The sequence below is a fragment of the Siniperca chuatsi genome, linkage group LG15 (genome assembly GCF_020085105.1).
Source record: "Siniperca chuatsi isolate FFG_IHB_CAS linkage group LG15, ASM2008510v1, whole genome shotgun sequence".
Classification (NCBI taxonomy): domain Eukaryota; kingdom Metazoa; phylum Chordata; class Actinopteri; order Centrarchiformes; family Sinipercidae; genus Siniperca; species Siniperca chuatsi.
This window is the reverse complement of record NC_058056.1, coordinates 23,910,259-23,930,931: the sequence shown is the minus strand read 5'-3', so window position 1 is coordinate 23,930,931 and position 20,673 is coordinate 23,910,259. Positions and strand designations below refer to the sequence as shown.

Here is a 20,673-nt window from a genome sequence, read left to right as displayed (position 1 = left end):
AAGCAAGACATTTGAGTACATCATCTTGGGCCTTGGGAAACACTGATCGACATTTTTCAACATTTTCTGACATTTCATAGACCAAACAACTTATTGATTAATCGAGAAAACAATCGACAATGAAAATAATCATTAGTCCCATTCCATGACATGACAAAAACTCACCACACCGTACCATAACACAACATATGAAATGACGAGACAAGATGACATTAACCACATATACCACAACATGATATGAGGATACAAACTATAAACCCTCAATGAAGAAAGAAAAGAAAAAAGTGCTGCTGCTGAAATATAGAAATATAAAGGACAACAGCGGTCACATACATAAACAATACATCTTCCCTTGACAAATCCTCATGTGCTTGTGCTTTCATCAGCTCTCCTTCACAGTCACATTTTATTCCTGCTTGTTCCACTCTGTCCGGACAATTTACAGGATGTTTGGAAGATTTCAGTCAAGCCCAAATCCAAATCAGTATGAAATAAAAGTGTATTATTTGTTTATTTATACTCCTCTGGACAACTAAAGCAATGCAAGTCTGGAAACTTTAGGGGCCCTGCCATATTACAGGACCCCAAGTACTCATAATGCCGCACATCTAGCACCTCACCTCCTGCAAATGCAATGCAAAACGTAAATTACACTGATTAGAAAAAGAAGCATAAGAGTCATTTAAAGTGATGGTGGGTCTATATTTGTAGGTCTGAAAATATAAAGGGTTGCACTCAAGTCTACCATGTGTTTTCAATATGGTATATGTAAGTTCTTTGAAACCAGGACCCCTACAAATTACAGACCTACATAACTATGTGTGCTAAAACGTCACCAATTTAGAAAACACAGCTCGGCTTCTTGGACCTTTGACTCTACCCTGTGCCCATGTTAGAGGTGCCAACCCTTCTGTAGTGAAACTACAGAAGGTAGTGTGTAACTTTGTTGCTTGTTGATTGAGCTCTTTTTCTGTGGTAAAATGTGATTTTTTTGATAAGCCACGCTAGCAAGTACGACAATGTCTGTTGGTCTGGCCAGACTCAGACTAAAATATCAAAACAAATATTGGATGGATTGCCACGATATTTTGTGCCCTCATTCATGGTGGCCAGAGGATGAGTTCCTGACGTTTTCTCCAGCACCACCAGCAGGTCAAGTTTTCGCTCATCCAGTAAAATATCTAAACTTCTAGTGAATGGATTGTCACAAAATTTTGTACAGACATTCATGGTCCCCAGACGATGTATCCAAATAATATTGGTGACCCAGACTTTTCATTTAGTGGCCATCAGGTCAAAATTTTAATTCATCCAATACTTTGGTTGATGACCAAATACCTGCAAAACTAATGACATTCCCATCAGCCTCAGCTGTACTTTGTTTAGTGCTTATAGCAAATGTTAGCATGCTGACACACTAAACTTATTCTATTACTTATGCAGAGCAGGTACAGTAAGTGGTTGACCCTCTCAGAAACAGATCCACTTTAAAATGAAACCTGTGCCCTTGCTGTAACATCAACACTAGTGAAGACCTCTCTCAGCTCTGTGAGAAATGTAGCACCATTCCACAACTTACTCTCAGTGTAGAAATGATGATCTGTGACTGACTGCAAAAAAACAACAACAGTTGTCTGTTTGGGTCTATTTTGATTTAGAAGTAAAACACAGTAACTATATAAGGGATTGTGGTCCAAACATGCCTTACAAACGTGTTCCATATTTTGTAAGAAAACCTCAAAGAGGAATTTGAATGAAATGTTGGACTTATGTTGGATCAGGCTGTTGGATCAGAATTACTGCATGCAATTATTTTTGCATTTTTTGATTTTGCAAAGTTTCTGTAGCTGACACTTCTTAGTCCACTCATGCTGACCTTCTCAACTCAAGCGACTGTCACTGCTGCAATATACAAATCTACTGGTTGCTTAAAACAACACATTTAAAAGCTGAAATGAACTGAAATATTTTACAAGAGTAGCAAAGTAAAAATATCCAGAAATATCTTCCTCTCCTCTACAGGCTCCTGTAGTGGTTAAGTAAAGGCATATTGCTCCCTACTGGCCATTGTATGTAACTAAAACGGGGTCTCACTGGGATCTCCAATGCTAAAACTGTTCACACTCATGGCACTCTGGTCATGGCAATAGGTCTAAAATGCTGACAGGGAAGCACAGATTGCAGATTAACTGAAAGGTCACAGGTTTGATCTTTGTTTCCATCAGATGCTTCAGCGTGTTTGTCATGTTCAAGTGTCACTGACCCACTGACCCTCTGCTGGTAAAAGTTTGTAGGTTTTACTAAATAAAAGTGTCAAGTACATGACAAACAAGGAGGCTGAAAAATATTTACCCTGACGAGTGATACAGAACAGGGTCAGTTCTCAGGTATCAGGTTTAAACATTCACAACAGGAATTTCAAATACAAGCCATTCATTTCCAAAATACTACTTTTTTCATTGATGATGTTACATAGTCATATAGAATTTTCAAAAATCTAAACTACTGTCATTTTGTGCTACCAGTCCATTTGAAATTAGGCTTTTCCTTTTTTTAAATAACCAACACATGCCTTACATGTTAACAGTATTATATGGAAGGAAAGTTTATTCATGTGAATGAAAGATTTATCAGCAGTGAGACGGATGACATCCCAAATGTTCTGCTATGTTTTAATACCAGACGCTGTTGTTGCCCAGCAGTGTTTCTCTGCCCTGTTTATTGCAGGAATAATTACACCTATAAAGTATTATATTACAAAGGCTTTAGGCAGTTTAATTTCTCTCTTTGATTTAATTACCAGTGAACTCAATATGTAGAAATTTGTTTAATTCAAGCACCATTAGCGTTACACAACAACCCTTCTGACGCAGATGCAGCCCAATGGCATGACAATTAATACAATCCACTATAAAAAATGTATTATTGTTATATTATTAACTGCATTTAATTTCAGTCTTTGTTACATGTTTGTGCTATTCGTTCATTATTTATGTGTACTACATCTATTTAAGTGATTTCTTTCATGCGGACTAGCATAAAAAAGTGACTAAATGTTTGTCGGCATGTTTTTCCCTTTCTGACTCCCTCAATCAACGGATGATCTTGTACACCACATCGCCGACCTGCAGGATCCCCGTCTTCTTCACAGTGTGCAGCTGTCCAAACAATGGAGACGCTTTGTAGATGTGCTTCTCAGATGGTTTGCACAGACGGTAGCTGTGAAAGAATTTTCATCAGAAAAAGTTCAAAAGGCATTTAGGTGTGAACAAAGGCCACTATGAGTACAAGATTCATGTTATTTTTCAGTTCTTAAAATTAGACTTCTCATCTCATTGACAAGATAGAAATCGCATTTAAATGAACTAAAAAACAGGGAAACTGTTTGTAATTATAGATAAATTAGAAAAACTCAGAATGCACACAGAAAAAGTACAATTACCAGTCTAGATACTTCAAAAATAATACATAACTCAATGAAGCTACATATGAATTTGTAAAAAAGGATGTCATGCTGACTCTTATCAACACCAGGGTTGCCAGGTTTACTGACATTAAAAAGCCCAGTTAGAGCCTTGAATCTGCCTAATTGTCATAAAAGTAGCTTTGAATTGGAGAGAGGTTTTTGTCTGTCCAACACTTGCATGCAGGAAATAATAATTAGGCTTTTTTAGGCAGAAGTGGGATGCTGCTGATGCTGATATTTTGTTCAAACACATACACAAGCAGCTTTGTTCTTTTCTGTGGCTGAATATGAGTGCAAAAGGGAAAACAAGCTATAAGCTATACATTTAAGCAAACCCAAAGCCACGGTTAGTATATTGAAAATGATCTCCACCAAGTCTCTTGGACACTGTTCCATTAAAGGGGAACTCCACCAATTTTACACATTAAAGTCTGTTTACAGGTCTTGGGAAGTGATACTGCGTAGGTGAAAAAAAGTTGTATGTATCAACACTAATTACCACCAAAATGTAAAATATCAACCTTCTCTAAACAATATGAAGTTAAAACTTTACCTTTTCAGTGTTTCCAGAGGCTCTTTTCGGGTGATTATACCTGTTTCAGGGTCCACAGTGGTGAAAATGCATCTGGAAACAAACGTTACAGGTGAGTTTGCAACCATCCTGTTAACCCTGAATCTCTACAGTTAAAAAGACAAATTCATGCATTTTAACATCAAACAGAGACATCAATTCACAATCAGTGGTGAATTTAATGTGTATCCAGGGAATCAAACCCAAAATCCCAGCAGTGACTGCACTGCAGTTTTGATTTCAGTTGATAAATGAAGTGATTCTGTCTCTGATTAAAATCTGTGTGAAGCATCAACTGTGTGAAGCATCAACTGTGTTACCGTCCACATGACATTACACGCTGCAGTCTCACGCTGCCAATCTGGATCTCTTCCCATGAATCCTGAAAAAGCAAAGCAGTTGGTTTTTGAGTTGGAGTTAAAATTAGTCCACGCTGCTCACACTGAAAAGGGCAAGGTATTAGTCAGAAGTAGAAGACCAAATGATAATTTTTCCAAACAGGAGGGAAAAAGAAAACAAAACCTCATGGGTTGTAGTGTAGAGACACATAGGATCTGTTATTTTTAAGACCTTTTGTGGTTATAATCTAATCTTTACATGACTGTCTGATATATTTTTCTTTGTTTATGTAGCCAAGATTTCTCATCTTGTAGCCAAACAGAGGAATCAGCAGGGGAAAGAAATCAAAGCAGTATTTGCAGATGCGCTTCTTGTTGGCAACACACCTCATCGAATGCTTCACAGTCACTTATGACAATGTTTGGGCGGAAACGCTCCACTGTGACATCCTTCTCTAACTTGCTGCTGAGATCCTTGACAGAGGACTCGGACAGCAGCATCACAGGTCCGCAATCTGGGTAGGCAACCTGCTGAATAAATGGGTAAACACCAGGAATACAAATCACAAATGGATATCCTGTTCTCCTGTATGCAACAGGTTGTTTCTGGTAATACTTGGAAAAGACAAATCTGGTTTTGATTTTATGGTTTTTTCTCAAAAGGTTTTACAAATGTAGTAAAATGTTTTGGTATTTCAATTAAGAGAGAATTAAAGCTGACCTAAAGGACAAAAATATCGGTCTTAAGTGGAGGCATTCAGTTAGAGCCTTAAAATCTGGGAATAAAAAAGCAACACAGACTCCAGCACATAGTCATATTTACCTCATATTGTGGGAAAAGAGGCTCAATCTCCGCTGGCTTCCTGGCCCTCATCCCGGGTTCAAAGTGCACCAAGCGAAAGGTTTTCTCTGCCCCCAGATAACGAGTGAGCCAGCGAGACGCTTCGTCGCCGCAATCCCGTCCCTGAATGTCAGCTCCAAACACTCTGCAACACAAAAACAACAAGAAGCATTTATACAAGTCTGAAAACAGTTGGAACAAAAGTTAATATTGCAAAGGACAAATTAACAGTGTAAACTTATTCTAAAATTTGATATTTATCATTTGAAACAAGTGTTATCAACAATATCTCAGTATCTATTATGTCCCTGTTTTGTGAATAATAGGATATACAAAGTCCTTAGATGACAAAAATAGCAGATATTGGAGCAGCAAAATTAATCTCCGACTATTCTGATCATCAATTAACAGCTTTAGTTATTTTTCAAGCGAAAATGACGAAAATCTACTGGTTCAGGCTTCTCTGATTTTAGGATTTGCTGCTTCTCTGTTTTATTTGATCGTAAACTGAATATTTTTGGGTTTTTGGACGGTTGGTAGGACAAAACAAGACATTTAGTCACCTTGAACTGTGGGAAATTATAACGGGGCAACTGTTTCCTGCCTTTTTTGTGATTAATCGATTAACCGAGAAAATAATCTACAGATTATTTAATGATTCAAATAATTGGTAGTTGCAGACCTAGCAGACTGTAACTGTCTGTATCTTTTTAATATTTTTAAAAATAACTAACGAGCTTCCGGTCAAGTAGTTACTGAAAAATAATTAAATTGCACACTGAGTAGTGCTAGAATTTGTTTTGTGCTCTCAAATCTTTTTTCGTCAGTATACTTCCACATCTCTCTACACAAGCGACTGTCAGATAAAAGGCAAAAAAATGCCAAATAAAAAAGTAAAATAAACAGTTATGGATTCAGTCAGAAGACTGTGGTGCCAAAATTTAACTCTGATGTAAAACCTGCAGTCGATGACGGGGTTGTCGGACTGTTTGACGGGGAATCGCAGCTCCTCCATGTTTGGGCCGTTCAGACATACATGACCTCCCTCGCATGTCAGAGACACCAACACCAGACGAGGCTCCTGTCTGCCCGTCACCATGTGACCGTCTTCCGTGACCACCAGCCAGTGTCTGCAATCAAAACAAACAGAGCTGTGGTTTTTCCCGTCATCTGCACCGTTTGGCATCCCTTGTTTGATTCCAATGTCCAGGCACTAAACCTGCACACTGAGCTCTCACAGATTTGAAGCAAAAGTTACAGGAGAGGGTATAAAAGAAAACAAGACAGGACTGATGACATCACATGTTGCCATGGATACAGCAGTGCTGCTGACTCATCCATAAATCCCAGATTTAAATTTTATTTTTATCCACTGGTTAGAAATTGATCTGGGAATCATATACAAAACAAAGACTGCACTGGCGATATAAAATTTTATAGATTTTCGTGAACTATTTATTCCAGTTTTCAACTAATTTCTTACTAGACTTACTAGTCATTTCTTACAAACTGTGATAAAAATAAAAATGGTCATGACAAGTTAAAACTATGTGATACTAAGTCAGATTTATGAGATACAGAGTCAAAATTTATACTTTATATGTCAGAATTACAAGTTAGCAAGTCAAAATTATGAGATACTAAATCATAACTGTAACTTTTAAAGTCAAATCCAAACAATGTTTATTTACATGTTTATTTAATATACAATATTTTTTGAAATTCCTATAATTTCATCTTTTGTCCTGGCGGAAGCTAAATAACAGTGTTGGATTCAGATTCTTTACTTAAGTAAAAAGGGAAAAATACCACAGTATAAAAGCAGAAGTCCTGCATTCAAAATGTTGCTTTAGTAAACGTTTTATTTGCAAAATATACTCAAAGTATCAAAAGTTAAAATATTCATTAAGCAGGAAGGTCCCTTTCAGAGTTTTAAATTATCGAAGTCCCAAAAGATGATTTTATTTTTTAAACGTGCTCAAAAGTTATATAGTTTATCATGTGCAACAAAATAAAAAATTATATATTTTGTTGACATTTGTGGCTCCATATTAAATATATTAAGCTACATTAGTGGATTATTATTGATGAGTTCAAATGTAAGCTGCATTTTAATATAGCAGGTTAAGGTGGAGATAATTTTGACTATTTTAAAAGCTGTTGGGTAGTTCAAGGCCTCTGCACACCACAGGTATTTTTTATTTATATTGCGCGATTAGACCTCCTTTCAGGTCTAACCAGCCACAACAACTGCAAACACCTGTGTGGGTGTGAAGGGCTTTCAATCTATAATAATGCATCATGTTTTATAAGTTGATCATATGTTGAGCATGTAAAATCAAAGTTACTATAGCTGTCAAATAAATGTAGTGATGTAAAAAGTACAATATTTCCACATTAAATATAGTGGAGCAGAAGCATAAAGTAGCACAAATATTCAAGTTAAGTAGGCCTACAAGTACCTCAAGTTTGTACAGTAGGCTGCTTGAGTAAATATACTTTACACCAATGCTCAACAGTGAACAGAGTGTGACTATTTACTTTAGTTGCATTGATTGTTTTTGTCTGAACTAGTCGGTAAACACCTGAACATGACAAACTTTAAATCTTTTGTGCTCAACACTCACCGATCCTGCAGTTCTCCAAACTTAAAGCCTATTTTCTGGCATTCTGCGAGAGCCACAGACACAGCTTTGCCAGACTTGAGAGGGTGAATGAGGAGCTGCGACACTACGCCTACACGAACAACTTTTTCTGGCTTTCGCAGGTATTTATAACCAAGAGCAAGACCCAAAACAGCAACGCCAGCTCCGCCGATCAGAAGAACGGCTTTCTTATTCTGTGCCACCGCATTCACAGCCAGGTCCCTCAGCTCCATTTTGGAGCCTAACAGACTTTTCTTGGACATTGAACTTTCGTTAAAGACACAGGAAACTCCATGTGCAACGTTCACTGGCGCTCGATCAACAGCAACTCGCCTCCGGGCTTCGGTTTGATAGGCTGCTAATTGTACTATTTTTCTTCTTCTTCACCCAAAAAATTAAAGAAACAAATTACAAAATGTGCAACAAAAGTTCAGGGCCCATAACAGAGGTAAATTAAACTCAGGCTATGATAACTTAAAGCTAGAGTTCGGGACCACAACATTCAATATTTTGCAGTATACAGAGTTTTTAAATCTGGTGTCTGTGGCGACATTCCCGCGCAGGCGCACAGGTAATGATGCTTTTATGCCAACCAGCATTGATTGGTTTGGATTTGATTTGATTTGGTTTGCCAGAGGTAAGGGGGAGCAACCCAGAGCTAAGTAGAGAGCTCCATGATCTGCCATTGCTGTAAAAAAAACCAAAACCAAAACAAAAGGTCCATTGGAGAGAATGTTTATTATTGAGCATTTGTTAATTGTTTATTTTATTTATTATGATTGTATAGTTTGTGTTAATATGCGTTGCAACGTTGCAACGTTGCATTGTATGCAGCCATGCCAATAAAGCTACTTGAATTGAACATGGCTCTACATGGCTCTGGAGCAACCATAGCAATGGCTACAGCAACTAGGAGTAAAACCTAAGTGTCCAAGAAAAGTTTCTGATGCTCCAGATAAAAAAAAAGAAACTCTGCTGCTGCTCAGAGGAAGGATTACAGACACACTGTATCCACACTCTAATCTACTTTTTACACTGGCCTCTACTTTCCCTGTTTCCCTGTATTGGGTGTAGATGTCGTGCTTTTGTTGCGTTATCCCAACGTTGTTGCCACCGTTGTTTCTATTTTGTCCAGTTTTGAACCCCCCAGACAGGCAGAACAAGCCTTTTTGGGGCCCAACTGAGGATTTGATTTTCTTAATTTTCATTTAAGAGATATTATTAACATTTGCAAGCACCTGTGCACAGTGTGTCACAGTTAAATCACTCAAAGAGGCTTTTCACTCTGCATTTTCTTAGCCCAGGGCTATCCCTGGGATAAACCCCTGTTCACACACACATTGGTACGGATTAAGCGAACCTGATATAAAGTGTTAATTAGTGATCTTTGGAGGCGCTGGTAGGCAGATGTCACCTTCCAACAGAGCCAGGCTAGCTGTTTCCAGTCTTTGTGCTAAGCTAACTGGCTACTAGCTGTAGCTTTATATTTATTATACAGGCATGAGAGTGGTATCAACCTTCTCACCTAACTCTCAACAAGAAATTCAACATTTTCCAAAATGTCAAACCTTAAACATAGATGTGATGAATGAAGGTCTGCTCGGGCCTTTATCGAAGAAATTTGCCTTGCCAGATGTTGGAAAACTTAAACAGGCATATAGGTAATTAACTATGCTTAATTTAGTAAAATTAATCAAATATAGTGGTGGAAAAGATTTAAAAAAAAGTAAATTCACAAGTACACTTTAACACTCAAAATTGACACTTCAACACTTCAAATTGGCATAAATATGTGACACCTTCAGTTTTAACCTGTCCAGAATTTTTCTAAAAACAGAGAAGAAACCAAGTGACGTAATGCCATAGTTGACCTTCTCAGTGGAACTATTTTTGTCTTTGACATAGATACTCAGGTCTATGGCCAAAGTAGAAAACAGCAGATGCTCCAGCCACAGGGGGTCAATACAGGGATTTGTCGAATGGATACTCCTTCTGTTGCTTTTCTGTGCACATCTAATGGCTGAAGGCAGATTCATAGGCACAGGGCCAGGCCTTACAAGCTGGTTTGATGTTGCATTTCGATAACGAGATACAGTCCTAATTGCTCTATTCTCAGCAACTGAGACTTTGATTATAATTCTGTTCTTGGTGCATACAACAATTGGATTTGTGGTTTTATGCATTCATAGCTTCATAGGACTTGATTTAAATTTTTTTTTCCTGATCTTGGGCTCATCATTCACTTTATTGATGCCCTTTCCTGCATCATTGCCGCACTACTTTCATATAGTCATATAGAGCGGTGGTTCCCAACCTAGTCAACCTCTTCTCAACCCGTAGACATATGCAACCAGTGATGAGGGTTCACAAGTAGACATTGCTTCATTTTGAGGGGTCACACAATGGCCAAAATGGTTGGGAACCCCTGATATGGAGCATAACAGTATTTTATTCCTTTGGACTGATCATCTGAGAGACTAATTGGCCTTTAATAACTAGTTAGTGAAATTATTCCACAGAAAACAACAAACCTTGCATTACTCACGACAGAAATCAAACTTACAAGGCAAACAAAGCCAGACCTTTTTTTTAGGGCATTTTGCCTTTATTGGACAGTGACAGCTGCAGAGAGAGACAGAGGAGATGACATGCAGCAAAGGGCCTCGGGTTGGAATCAAACCCATGCCGCTGCATTAAGGACTCAGTCTTAATGGTACAGAGTAAAAAATGGAAGGACAGACATGTTACACAGGGGTGGACAAAATAGAAGAAACACAGTTACAAAGCAGTACAGTATCCTTGTTGTAAATACAAATTTGTTTAAGATAAATAATGTTTAGTTTTGATGGTGTGGATTCAGCTCAGTGGTTTCTTGTGACCGTTGTTGCTTGCTAATACAGTGTTCCTGAGTTTGGCACGTTATTATGATTATTGAGACTTTTTCCATTGAGACATTTCATCATTTTGCAGTGTTTGCTACTGAGGTCTCAGCAAGTCAGGCGACCAGTGTCTGGTCCCTTTGTACCTCTAAAACTCACTCATAAAAGACCTCATTTAAAGCTTATACATATTGCTAATTCATATTCAAGTAAATATAACTCCCTAGTAAAGCACAGAAGACATATATATAACAATAGAGTATTTTATAGGTATGTAGAAAGTTTCCTGTAAATAACTTTGTAATATGGTAATAATTATGGAGAAAATAACTATTTTCTTGTGAGAAAAGCTCAATTTAAACTCAAGTAAATCTCCATTCATTATTTATTTAATATCGTAAACTTTTATTCTTCATTTATGTTGAATTGTATGTTTGCTTGTAAACAAATTTAACATTTATGCATGTTTATAAGTGCACTGACTAAAAGGCTCTAGGTTACACTAGAAATGAACTGGAATTCATTAAGTGGAAGTGTACCATTTTTCATTTTCTCAATAATTAGAACAAAATTACATTGTTCTTTCCAGGAAAAATATTGAAAATGTTTAGGAAATGATTTAGATATTATGGACTTGACCAAATAAATTGGCTGAATCAACACCTGTGGCACCTCTGTTCTGGTGGCCTAATTAAAAACGCAACATTAACACCTTTTCCAAAACAGTATTTGCTGCTTTAATGTGAAGGGTTTCTGTTATTTTGTCCACCCCCTGCTTTCAGTACGACATGATGATGAGTTGGATATAACAAATATACATACTGCCACAAACGATGACATAATGATACACCGCCATACTTTCCGCTCGTGACTAACCTGCTGTAGATTGTCCGGAACTGGACTTAGGTCAGAATTCCCAGGGGGAAACCATCTGGACCAAACGGTCATTTCTATACATTCAGCAGGCGTTTCTCACACAGCACATGTTAAGAAACAGCATGGAGATGGTAACATCACATGGCTACATCTTATACAGTACTTATATTGTATACAGAAATTTATTTCATAAATCTTCTCTTTAAATTAAAATTAATTTAAGGTGGTTATCCGGTGATCAGGACATCCAGTAAAGCAACAGTAACAGGCAGTTTTTTAGATAAAATATCCATGTTTTTAATGTTTTCTGTGGAAGTTCTTTTCTATACTTGGGCAAAATAGTACAGTAAAGTTTTGGACTAGATGTGATGCACATGATTTATCTTGTAATAGTCTCAACTGTGCACACATCCCTTGGCAAGTTAAGATAAAAATGTTCTTACAATTATTTCAAGTACTTCTTGTGTGTTCAAGTACTATTTTGCCCCCGTCATCGTTTTAAAAAACATTTTATTTTCCAAGCAAAAAACAGAGAAACCTGTTTACGCTAGTGCAACCTGATGTAGTTCTACTTTAAAACTAATACAGTACTTGCATGAAATATACAGTACGCTGTTGTTTTCTTGGTCACTTATTGTTAAAAGCAAGTCAAAAGCAAAACACATCATAATCATCATTTTTCTTCCATTATCATGTGCAAATAGTACTCATGTATTTCAGTAAGGGACAATACAGTCCAACACAACAGGTCCGTTTCCCTAACATAGATGAGATCAGTTTCTCAATAGACACCAGACCTGGATCAAATAGTATTTGCAAGTCATTTTTAGCAATTTTTTTGTACATTGTGTGTCACATGGGTGGTATTTCACCCAACAAGGCAAAACAATAAATGCCAGACAGTAAAAAGGAAAAAAAAAATCCACCTTCAGATATTCAGAATATCATCAATCTGTGATGTTCGATTTATTTCAAGAGTGATGTCTAAATTAAATCTTGTCATTCATTTTTTGGGGGTCCCTCAGATTTATCTTGTGACCCCTTTGGGGGGGCCTGACCCGTTGGTTGGAACCACTGGACAAACTGTATATAAAGTAATTAAAACTAGCTCCACCACGACCTGCTTCAACAGTAAAATGCTGCTTATAAATGAATGCATCAGTCATAACAATCTCATATTGTAATATAAAATAATATAACACTCACAGGGACCACTTTTGATACTTTAAGTACATTTTACTGATAATACTTTTACCTAAGTAAGATTTTGAATGCAGGACTTTTACTTGTAATGAAGCACATTGTTATACTGACACCTTTACTATGAGTACTTCTTTCCCCACTGAGAGGTGATTATCTACAATTTCCAAAATGCCTTTCAACAATTCAAAGAGAACAGGTAAAAATTTGCTGCATCAGTTGTTGGTTATAAGCGGTGGACAAAGCAATAACAGATGTGAGACTTGTGTGCTCAACAAAACAGATATATTGTGGCTGCATTGCATTCTGTTGAGGCTACTGCTGGTGTTTCTCTGCATCATCTATGATGGATTTCTCACTGTATGATTGTTGAACTGTAGTTTCAAAATTAATCAGATCCCCGAATCTCATTTACAGCTGCCAGAAATAAACTTAACGTGATGTCACACCATGTCGCCTACAGAAAAAATACACCACCACACAAAATAGGCCCAGAAATACAAGGAAAAGTATCTGAGGGTGGATTTCTTTTCCTTTTCCATCAATCAGAGAGGCTAAGTCTGTTGTGGCATAATTGGCGGTGACTGACAACCAGTTTATTATCCATTGTCCAAACACAGACGACCCCCTCCCATCTGCCACTGTAAACTGCTGCTAAAAATAGCTTGCATCTCCAGTTTGATCCAGATGTGGTTTGGGCAGCTCTGCACACTTCGTATCTGAATGTTGATGTGAGTTCCTCATGGTCCTTCAGGTCAAAAGAGTGGAGTGGAGAGAAATATAGTAGATTTACACCCCAAACATGTACTTTGATAGATAATCATGATCCATGTTTACGGGTTTAATCTGTAATTTCTTTTCATAATTCATCATTTCAGTTGTTCTGTGTTTAATGCTGCTGTTGACAAGGAACAACATGTTAAGATGTGACAGGTTTTTGAACAGTAGGCTAGCGTTCAGAGGGATTGACAGTTGGCTTTAAAAGAATATTTCAACTATTTTGGGAATACACTCATTTGTTTTCTTGCCAAGCATTAGATAAGAAAATGAATACCACTGTCATGTTTGTGTGTTAAGTATAGAGCCAGGAAGCTAGGTTAGCCTAGCTTAGCATAAAGACTGGAAGCAGGGGGAAACGGCTAGCTTGGCTCTGTCCAAACTTCAAAAATTCCACCTGCCTGCTACTCTATTTATATTAAATCAGCACACAAACAGAAATCGAAAGATTACAATCTGTGGCTTTAGAGGGAGTTTGCTAGAACTATCTCTTTGACAAACAACATTTTTATCCATTCACCCAGAACATCTGTGCAGTTTCTCTGCTGGTTGCAACGTTGCTGGCAGTTTCCGGCTGTTGTTACCCAAGAAATAGTTACAACACAAAACTCCCCCTAAAAAAAATCACAAATTGTCGTTTTGACACATATTTCACTTTGAATATTGATTAAAGGAATAGTTCAACATTTTGGGGAAATATGCTTGTTTTTTTGTTAAGAGTTAGATAAGAAGATCGATAGCACTCTCATGTCTGTACGCAGGCCCGGCTCTAGACAACAGGGGGCCCTAGGCAACATTTTCTGTGGGGGCCCTCCTTACTTTGCCTGGAGCCGAGAACTTTGAAATAAAACTATATATATAGTTTAACTATAATATATATATATATACCCTTTGATAGTGTACTACCGCACTGTGGCAAGAACATTGCTGTAATCTGTAAAGTGGGCATAATCATACACATTTGTAGTTAGCATGCCTTCATTCAATAGATGTACATTAAGAATTATGCCCTCAGACCTTAAATCAGAGGTCTCAGCAACATCCTCAAGGCAAAAAGTCTTTCTAAACTGTCAACGAAAAATGAGGGTGATACAACTTGACGACAGGCATGTTGGCAGAAAAACAATACAACCCAGCCAACACTCACCAGCAGTCATACAATTCAAAATAATCTCGAAAAAAAATGAAATCATTCTTGCACTAATAATCTGAATGGTTCATTTATATTTGGCGTTAATTGAATTTGCGGTATTATAGATGCCGCAAATATAACTGTAGATTACTGTAATGTAATCTATAAATATATTTTTCAATTCAGTAGGCCTACATTTTGATGGGTTTTGATATTTATTTAGCATACTTGCATGACCCCTGCTGTTTGTTGATGGCAGTGCCTGTTGACCTGACAGAATGCAACATGAAAGCAGGTGGAATTTTTGATCTCTTCATTTGTGCACAATGTCGGGGGCAATTCAGCAATCCTCATGTTTACTCTGCTGGTGAAATACAGTCCCATTGAGAGGGTCTCAACATTTTTTATTAAAAAAAAGGATTCGCGGGAGCCTACACAATTGCATATTCAGCCGATAGAGCGGGCCAGTGCTGTCTGTATGCTAAATATGAACCTGGAGCCAGTCCCCGATTAGCTTAGCGTAGCATTGACTGGAAGCAGGGGGAAACAGCTAGCCTGGCTCTGTCCTAAGGTAACAAAATCCATCTACCAGCACCTCTAAAGCTCACTAATTAACACAATATACCTTGTTTGTTGAATCCGTACAAAAACACACAACATTTTTGGTTTTCCAGGAGGTTATGTGCCGGATTATTTCTTGGCCTGGCGCATTAACATCCTGGAGTCTTGTTGGCACTGAAGGAATAGTTTGCATATAACCCTGTGTTAAACCATATCATCGTTTTGCACTTTTTGTACAGATTAAACAAACAAGATATAACATGTTAGAGCCAGGCTAGGTGTTTCCCCCTTTTTCCAGTGTTTATGCTAAAATAACCGGCTCCTGGCTGGCTCCAGGTAACTAGCTAACAAGTTACATATTTATATACAAAGTCAGAGTAGTATCAATCTTCTCATCTAACTCTCGGCTTTAGCTTCATATTTAGCGTTCAAACGTGACAGTGGGATTGATCTTCTCATCTGGCAGGACAGCGTATAAGCGCGTATTTCCCAAAACATTGAACTATTCCTTTAAACAAACAAAGTTTTAGAGGTGTTGGTAGAGGTATTTTGGAACTTTGGCCAGCGCCAGGCTAGCTGTTTTCCCTGCTTCCAGTTGTTATTCTAAGCTAAACTAATCACTTCCTAGCTCCAGCTCCATACTTAATGCACAGACATGACACTCATATCGATCTTCTCATCTAACTCTCTGCAAATTATTATTATTATTTATTTCCCAAAATGTTTATTATTTCTTTAATAGTGCAACAACTGTACCTCACAAGTACCTGGGTGTTTGGTGTGTATTTACTGTAGTAAAAGCATGACAATGGAAACCCCATGAAGCAGACCTGCTCTAGACTGACTTCTGGACCCAGCAGTGCCAAATAGCCACTAATGTAACCAACCATCAGCTACAGGGGTGGACAAAGTAACGGAAACACCTTGCAATACAGTAACCCTGCAGGGAATACCAGGTTGGTAAAGCTAATCATGTTCAGTTTTTGTTAAGACTGTCAGAGTTGTTGATTTAGCCCGATGATTGATGGTTTTTAAAGCAGTGGTTTGTAGTGTTGTTGAACAAATCCAGTTAAGTGTGTTTCAGTCAGTGCTGATGAGTGGCTACTTATGATTACTGTACTTCTTTCCTAATGCAGTTTTACAGTGTTTGGGATATGTCATCGTGATTTTTTGAACTTCACCACTTGTGACGTTATATAATTTTGCAGTGTTTGTGACTGATGCACCAGCAATTTGGGCAGAGAGCACTGAAAATCACAATAGAGGCAGCTACACAGGGAATGAGTCATATTGAGTTATCAGTGTGTGGCAGCTTTAATAAAGTTCTGACAATCACGATTTGTTTAGATACGTTTTTAGGACAACACAAGACAACTTATATGACGCCATAAAGTCGTTGTCTAAATTGGTGCTGCATCGGTCACATTTGCTATGATGGGAAATGTCTAAAAAATCATCAAGACATGTGTCTAACATAGGAAAACAACAAACAAACAACATTACAAACTACAACTTTAAGCAATAACCCCTGAGCTGAATCAGCACCTCTGAGATTATCAACAAAAACACAACATTGGAATTTACTGCAGAGCTGTTGTCTAAGAGGTTTCAGTTATTTTATTGTGCCGTTGCTCAGTTGACTCAACCTGAACCGCCTCCTGCAGCAGCTGTTCTGCGTTGTGTACACCACATGTACTGCAGCGTGTTCATGTGTTCATGTGTAGTGACCCAGATGACTTCCTACATGATTTGTCAAAGCACACGGGACGCCCCTGAATAAGACCTCAAGTCAAAACATTGCATGCTGTGCTTTCTCAAATCCGTATTTGAGTAAGACTTTGCTGTTTACAGTATTTTATGTGCTTTTACCTTTTGCGAGTTCTACTGTTGGTTTACTGGGATTATAGCACCACAAACATCTACTTGCAGTCATGTCTTTGCTGTGAGGACTGCCAAGTATCTGTTGTCCACTTGGCAGTAGATGCATTGTGCTGTACTGAAATCTGCTGTATTGCAAGGCTAGACGGAGCTGCGTCTCTTAAACACCCTGAACGGAGAGAGAATGTGTAGGCCTGTTGTTATGGAGCTTATGCTTGAACACTGACGTGGACTGCAAACGCAGCCTGTTGATCCAGGCTCCATGTAGTGAGGACAGTTAGTGTTCTGCTGCAAGTAGGCATCCGAGAACGTCAGCTCCTGAGGGATCATAGTGGGTATGGAGCCCTGCAGTTTCTCCTTGCTCCGGTACCACAAGCAGGAGCATATAGTCTGGAAATGCAGCACCTCAGTGTAGACACCTTTTAAATCTTTAGCCTTTGTAGTGTCGTCTGCTACAGGTGTGGAAGAGGTTGAGGCTGAGATTGGTATTAGGCGAGCCACCTCTCCTCTGGGCTTAGTGACGGACATCAAGGCCCTCTGCTTGGCGTCCCTCCGCTCATCCTCGGTGTTCATGGTCAGGAAGCGAAGCACGACCAGGTTTAGGAACGCTCCGATCACAGTCAGGCCCATCAGGATGTAGACAAAGCAGAAAGCCACATACCGAGGGTCATTCTGCAGCGCGTCATCCCTCTGCAGAGCCACATAGTCTCCAAACCCGATAGTGGTGAGCGTAATGAAGCAATAGTAAAAGGCGTGGAGGAAGCTCCATCCCTCGCAGTGGGAGAACGCCACGGCCCCTACGCACAGGGTGCTCATGCAAGAGAAGAAGCCCACGGTCACCATGTTTGCCATGGAGACCTCAGTCTGACGCATTCCCAGGCACTTCTTGGCTTGGTGCAGCAGGTACCTGACGAACGTATTGATCCGCTCACCCAGGCTCTGGAACATGACCAGGGTGAGCGGGATCCCCAGGAGGGCGTAGAACATGCAAAACACTTTCCCTGAGTCGGAGCTGGGCGCTGCATGGCCGTAACCTGAATGAGAAGACGTGACAGTTTTACACCTCAGACACTGTGCACATGGTGTTATATGTTATCTAAGAAGCTATGATGTGGTTTTGTGTTGTGGTGAAACTCCTCAAGCTCCTATAATAAAATGATTTAAAGTTGTTGCTTTAAATCTGCAGGAAACCAACACACACTCTCACTAAATCCTCCCATTAATGGAAAACCCAATCACACTATTCAGCTTGACTTCAATGTTGTGAATTAACAGCTATTTATTTATAACTCCCACGTTGTTGTCCGCTGAGACATTTTAAACACTGGAAATAAATCAGAAAGACAACACTTTCTCCACCTAAATTACCCTGAAGTGGCCTAATCATAATAACAGATACTGAGCCAGGGCCGAGACATGTGTAGACATGTTGTTTAGGTAAAGTGCTGGTTTTAATGACTTGAGAAGGTGTTTCCATTTTACAAGTATACACAAATTACACTTGGTGTTTTTTAGGCTGATTCTGATATTTTCTTGAATCTAAGACTTTTCTTAGATTTGACTGTTTTAAGCCACAAAAAAAGAAAAGAAAAAGAAATGAAGGAATTTAGTTTTTGTCCAACCAAAATTATATTCCTGGCATTTTATTTAATTATTTATTTAACCTTTATAAGACTCATTAAGATACAGTTTTTTAATAATGTCTTTTTCAAAGGTGTCCTGGCAAAAGAGGCAGCAAAAGCAATGACTTAGAGACAAACTACATAAGACAGGTAACACAAAATATGCCACAAAATCAGAATTAAAAAGCAATGTGATTATAAAATCATGAATTTCTGCTAATTTATACTTCTACTCCTCTATAATTCATAGGGAAATATTCTACTTTTTACTCCAATACATTTATTTGATGACTTTAGTTACTTAGTGACTTTAATTCAGATTAATAATACAAAATATAACCAACAAATAAAATAATATGTATTATTATAGGTTAAGATAAGCTAAGATGGGGGGAATTCACAAGCTAGCCTTATATAAAGTAGTTAGAATTAGCTCCACCTTTACCAGCTGCATCATTAAAGTGATGAACACATTATGCTATTACTACTTTTACTTAAAGATCTGAGTACTTCTTCCACCACTGGTATAAAGGAAATGACCTTATGTATTCCTTGTTTTTATAAGAAGGGTTTCATTCAAATTCCTCATTTAAACCACAGTCTGACAAAATGTTAATATGTGTTAATATGGACAAATCTAAGCAATGGTAAAATTCTTTAAATTTGGTTTAGGTTGTAGGCTACACATTGAGCAAAGACATATGTCATTTACGCCTATTTTTGTTTGGGTTAGAAAACAGTGGCCCAACTTGAGAAACGGGTTAAAATATTTTTAACCTGTTTCTCAAGTTGGGCCACTGTTTTCAAGCAAGCAATAATTTCTCATCTAGAGGGTTATAAGTAAACAAGCCTACTTTCAGAACAGCAGTATGTGTTTAACAACCTGTCAAAGATCACCAGGGGTTTATTTCTTTAGGGAAAAAGCTGAAGCTTAGCTCTGTCACTCAAGTGTAATCCTAATGAGAGGCACACACTGGGGCAAAGGGGGCTCTAAAACCCTGGCTACGGCCCTGCACACAGCATCTTTCCATGAAATGGCTTTAACTACATCCTTTTGTGTTAATGAAGTAAATGCTGCTCACCTATTGTCGTAATCACAGTGATGGCGAAGTAAAAGGACCCAGCAAATTTCCACTGCACCCCTGCTTTGTGAGGTTTGAGCTGTAAGACGACGTGCTCCAGCTCCTCGAAGTTCTCTTTGGTCAAGTTGTATTTGCGCATGAGTTCGTACTTTCTGGCGTCGAGCTTCCTCTTGTGACTCTTCTCCTGTTTCGACTCCAGGGTCTCGAAGACGGCCGCTCCGACCACCAGGTAGGTGAGGATGCTGATGATGAGGGCGAGAGTCCTGGCGTTTTGTCTCTTCATGATAATAAAGACAACAACAAAAAAAAATCATCAAAGTGCAGGTGGGAGCTGAGACTCTCTGCGACCTTCTCCTGGCGGACTCCGGATCCAACAGAGGGGGGACTTTGGAGACGGAGCTGTTCTCTCAGCACCACCCCCACATCGCAGTTGGGTTGCTACTGTATTTGGACGATTTGTCATCGACTTATATTTAGATTCTGCAGAAAAGAAACACAGGGCAATCCCACAGACTGTCAGAGGCGGCTTCTTGGAGTAGTCGAATCAAGCGCTCACCTTTCCGGAGCTTTTGCGCGCGCACACGCACATGCAGCTTTCTTCCCAGAGGCCAAAATAAACATTTCTGCAGCAGAGGCGGTTCAGCCTCCAACAAGTAGCCTAGTCCATATCCTTGTCAAATATGACTTGCTGTACAATTCACGTGTTCATTCACAGATAAAATATTTACCTAGTGGCTATTTAAACAGGCCACCTCTACTGGCTTCACAAGTTGTCTAGCAACCTAATGATAACCATCCTTTTCCT

At 38.6% G+C, this 20,673-nt stretch overlaps 2 protein-coding genes across 3 annotated transcripts; both read right to left on the bottom strand.

Moving 5' to 3' along the window:
• Positions 1-2,580: 2,580 nt before the first annotated feature.
• marc1 (mitochondrial amidoxime reducing component 1) lies at positions 2,581-8,390 on the bottom strand. Of its 2 annotated transcripts, none has more exons than XM_044166665.1 (7): positions 7,844-8,390; positions 6,176-6,346; positions 5,199-5,361; positions 4,763-4,903; positions 4,358-4,419; positions 4,020-4,091; positions 2,581-3,219 (listed from the first exon to the last, which is right to left on the bottom strand). In XM_044166665.1, exons 1-7 carry the CDS (start codon positions 8,122-8,124, stop codon positions 3,093-3,095), a joined length of 1,017 nt encoding a protein of 338 aa, XP_044022600.1. In that variant the 5' UTR covers positions 8,125-8,390; the 3' UTR covers positions 2,581-3,092. The 2 variants fall into 2 exon arrangements, with proteins under 2 accessions (XP_044022600.1, XP_044022599.1); XM_044166664.1 differs by having other exon boundaries at positions 4,763-4,906; positions 7,844-8,385.
• Positions 8,391-11,107: 2,717 nt separating this feature from the next.
• Positions 11,108-20,660, bottom strand: kcnk3b (potassium channel, subfamily K, member 3b). Its single transcript, XM_044166657.1, has 2 exons — positions 19,869-20,660; positions 11,108-18,198 (listed from the first exon to the last, which is right to left on the bottom strand). The coding sequence occupies exons 1-2, from the start codon at positions 20,149-20,151 to the stop codon at positions 17,306-17,308; spliced, it is 1,176 nt and encodes a 391-aa protein (XP_044022592.1). The 5' UTR covers positions 20,152-20,660; the 3' UTR covers positions 11,108-17,305.
• Positions 20,661-20,673: the final 13 nt, after the last annotated feature.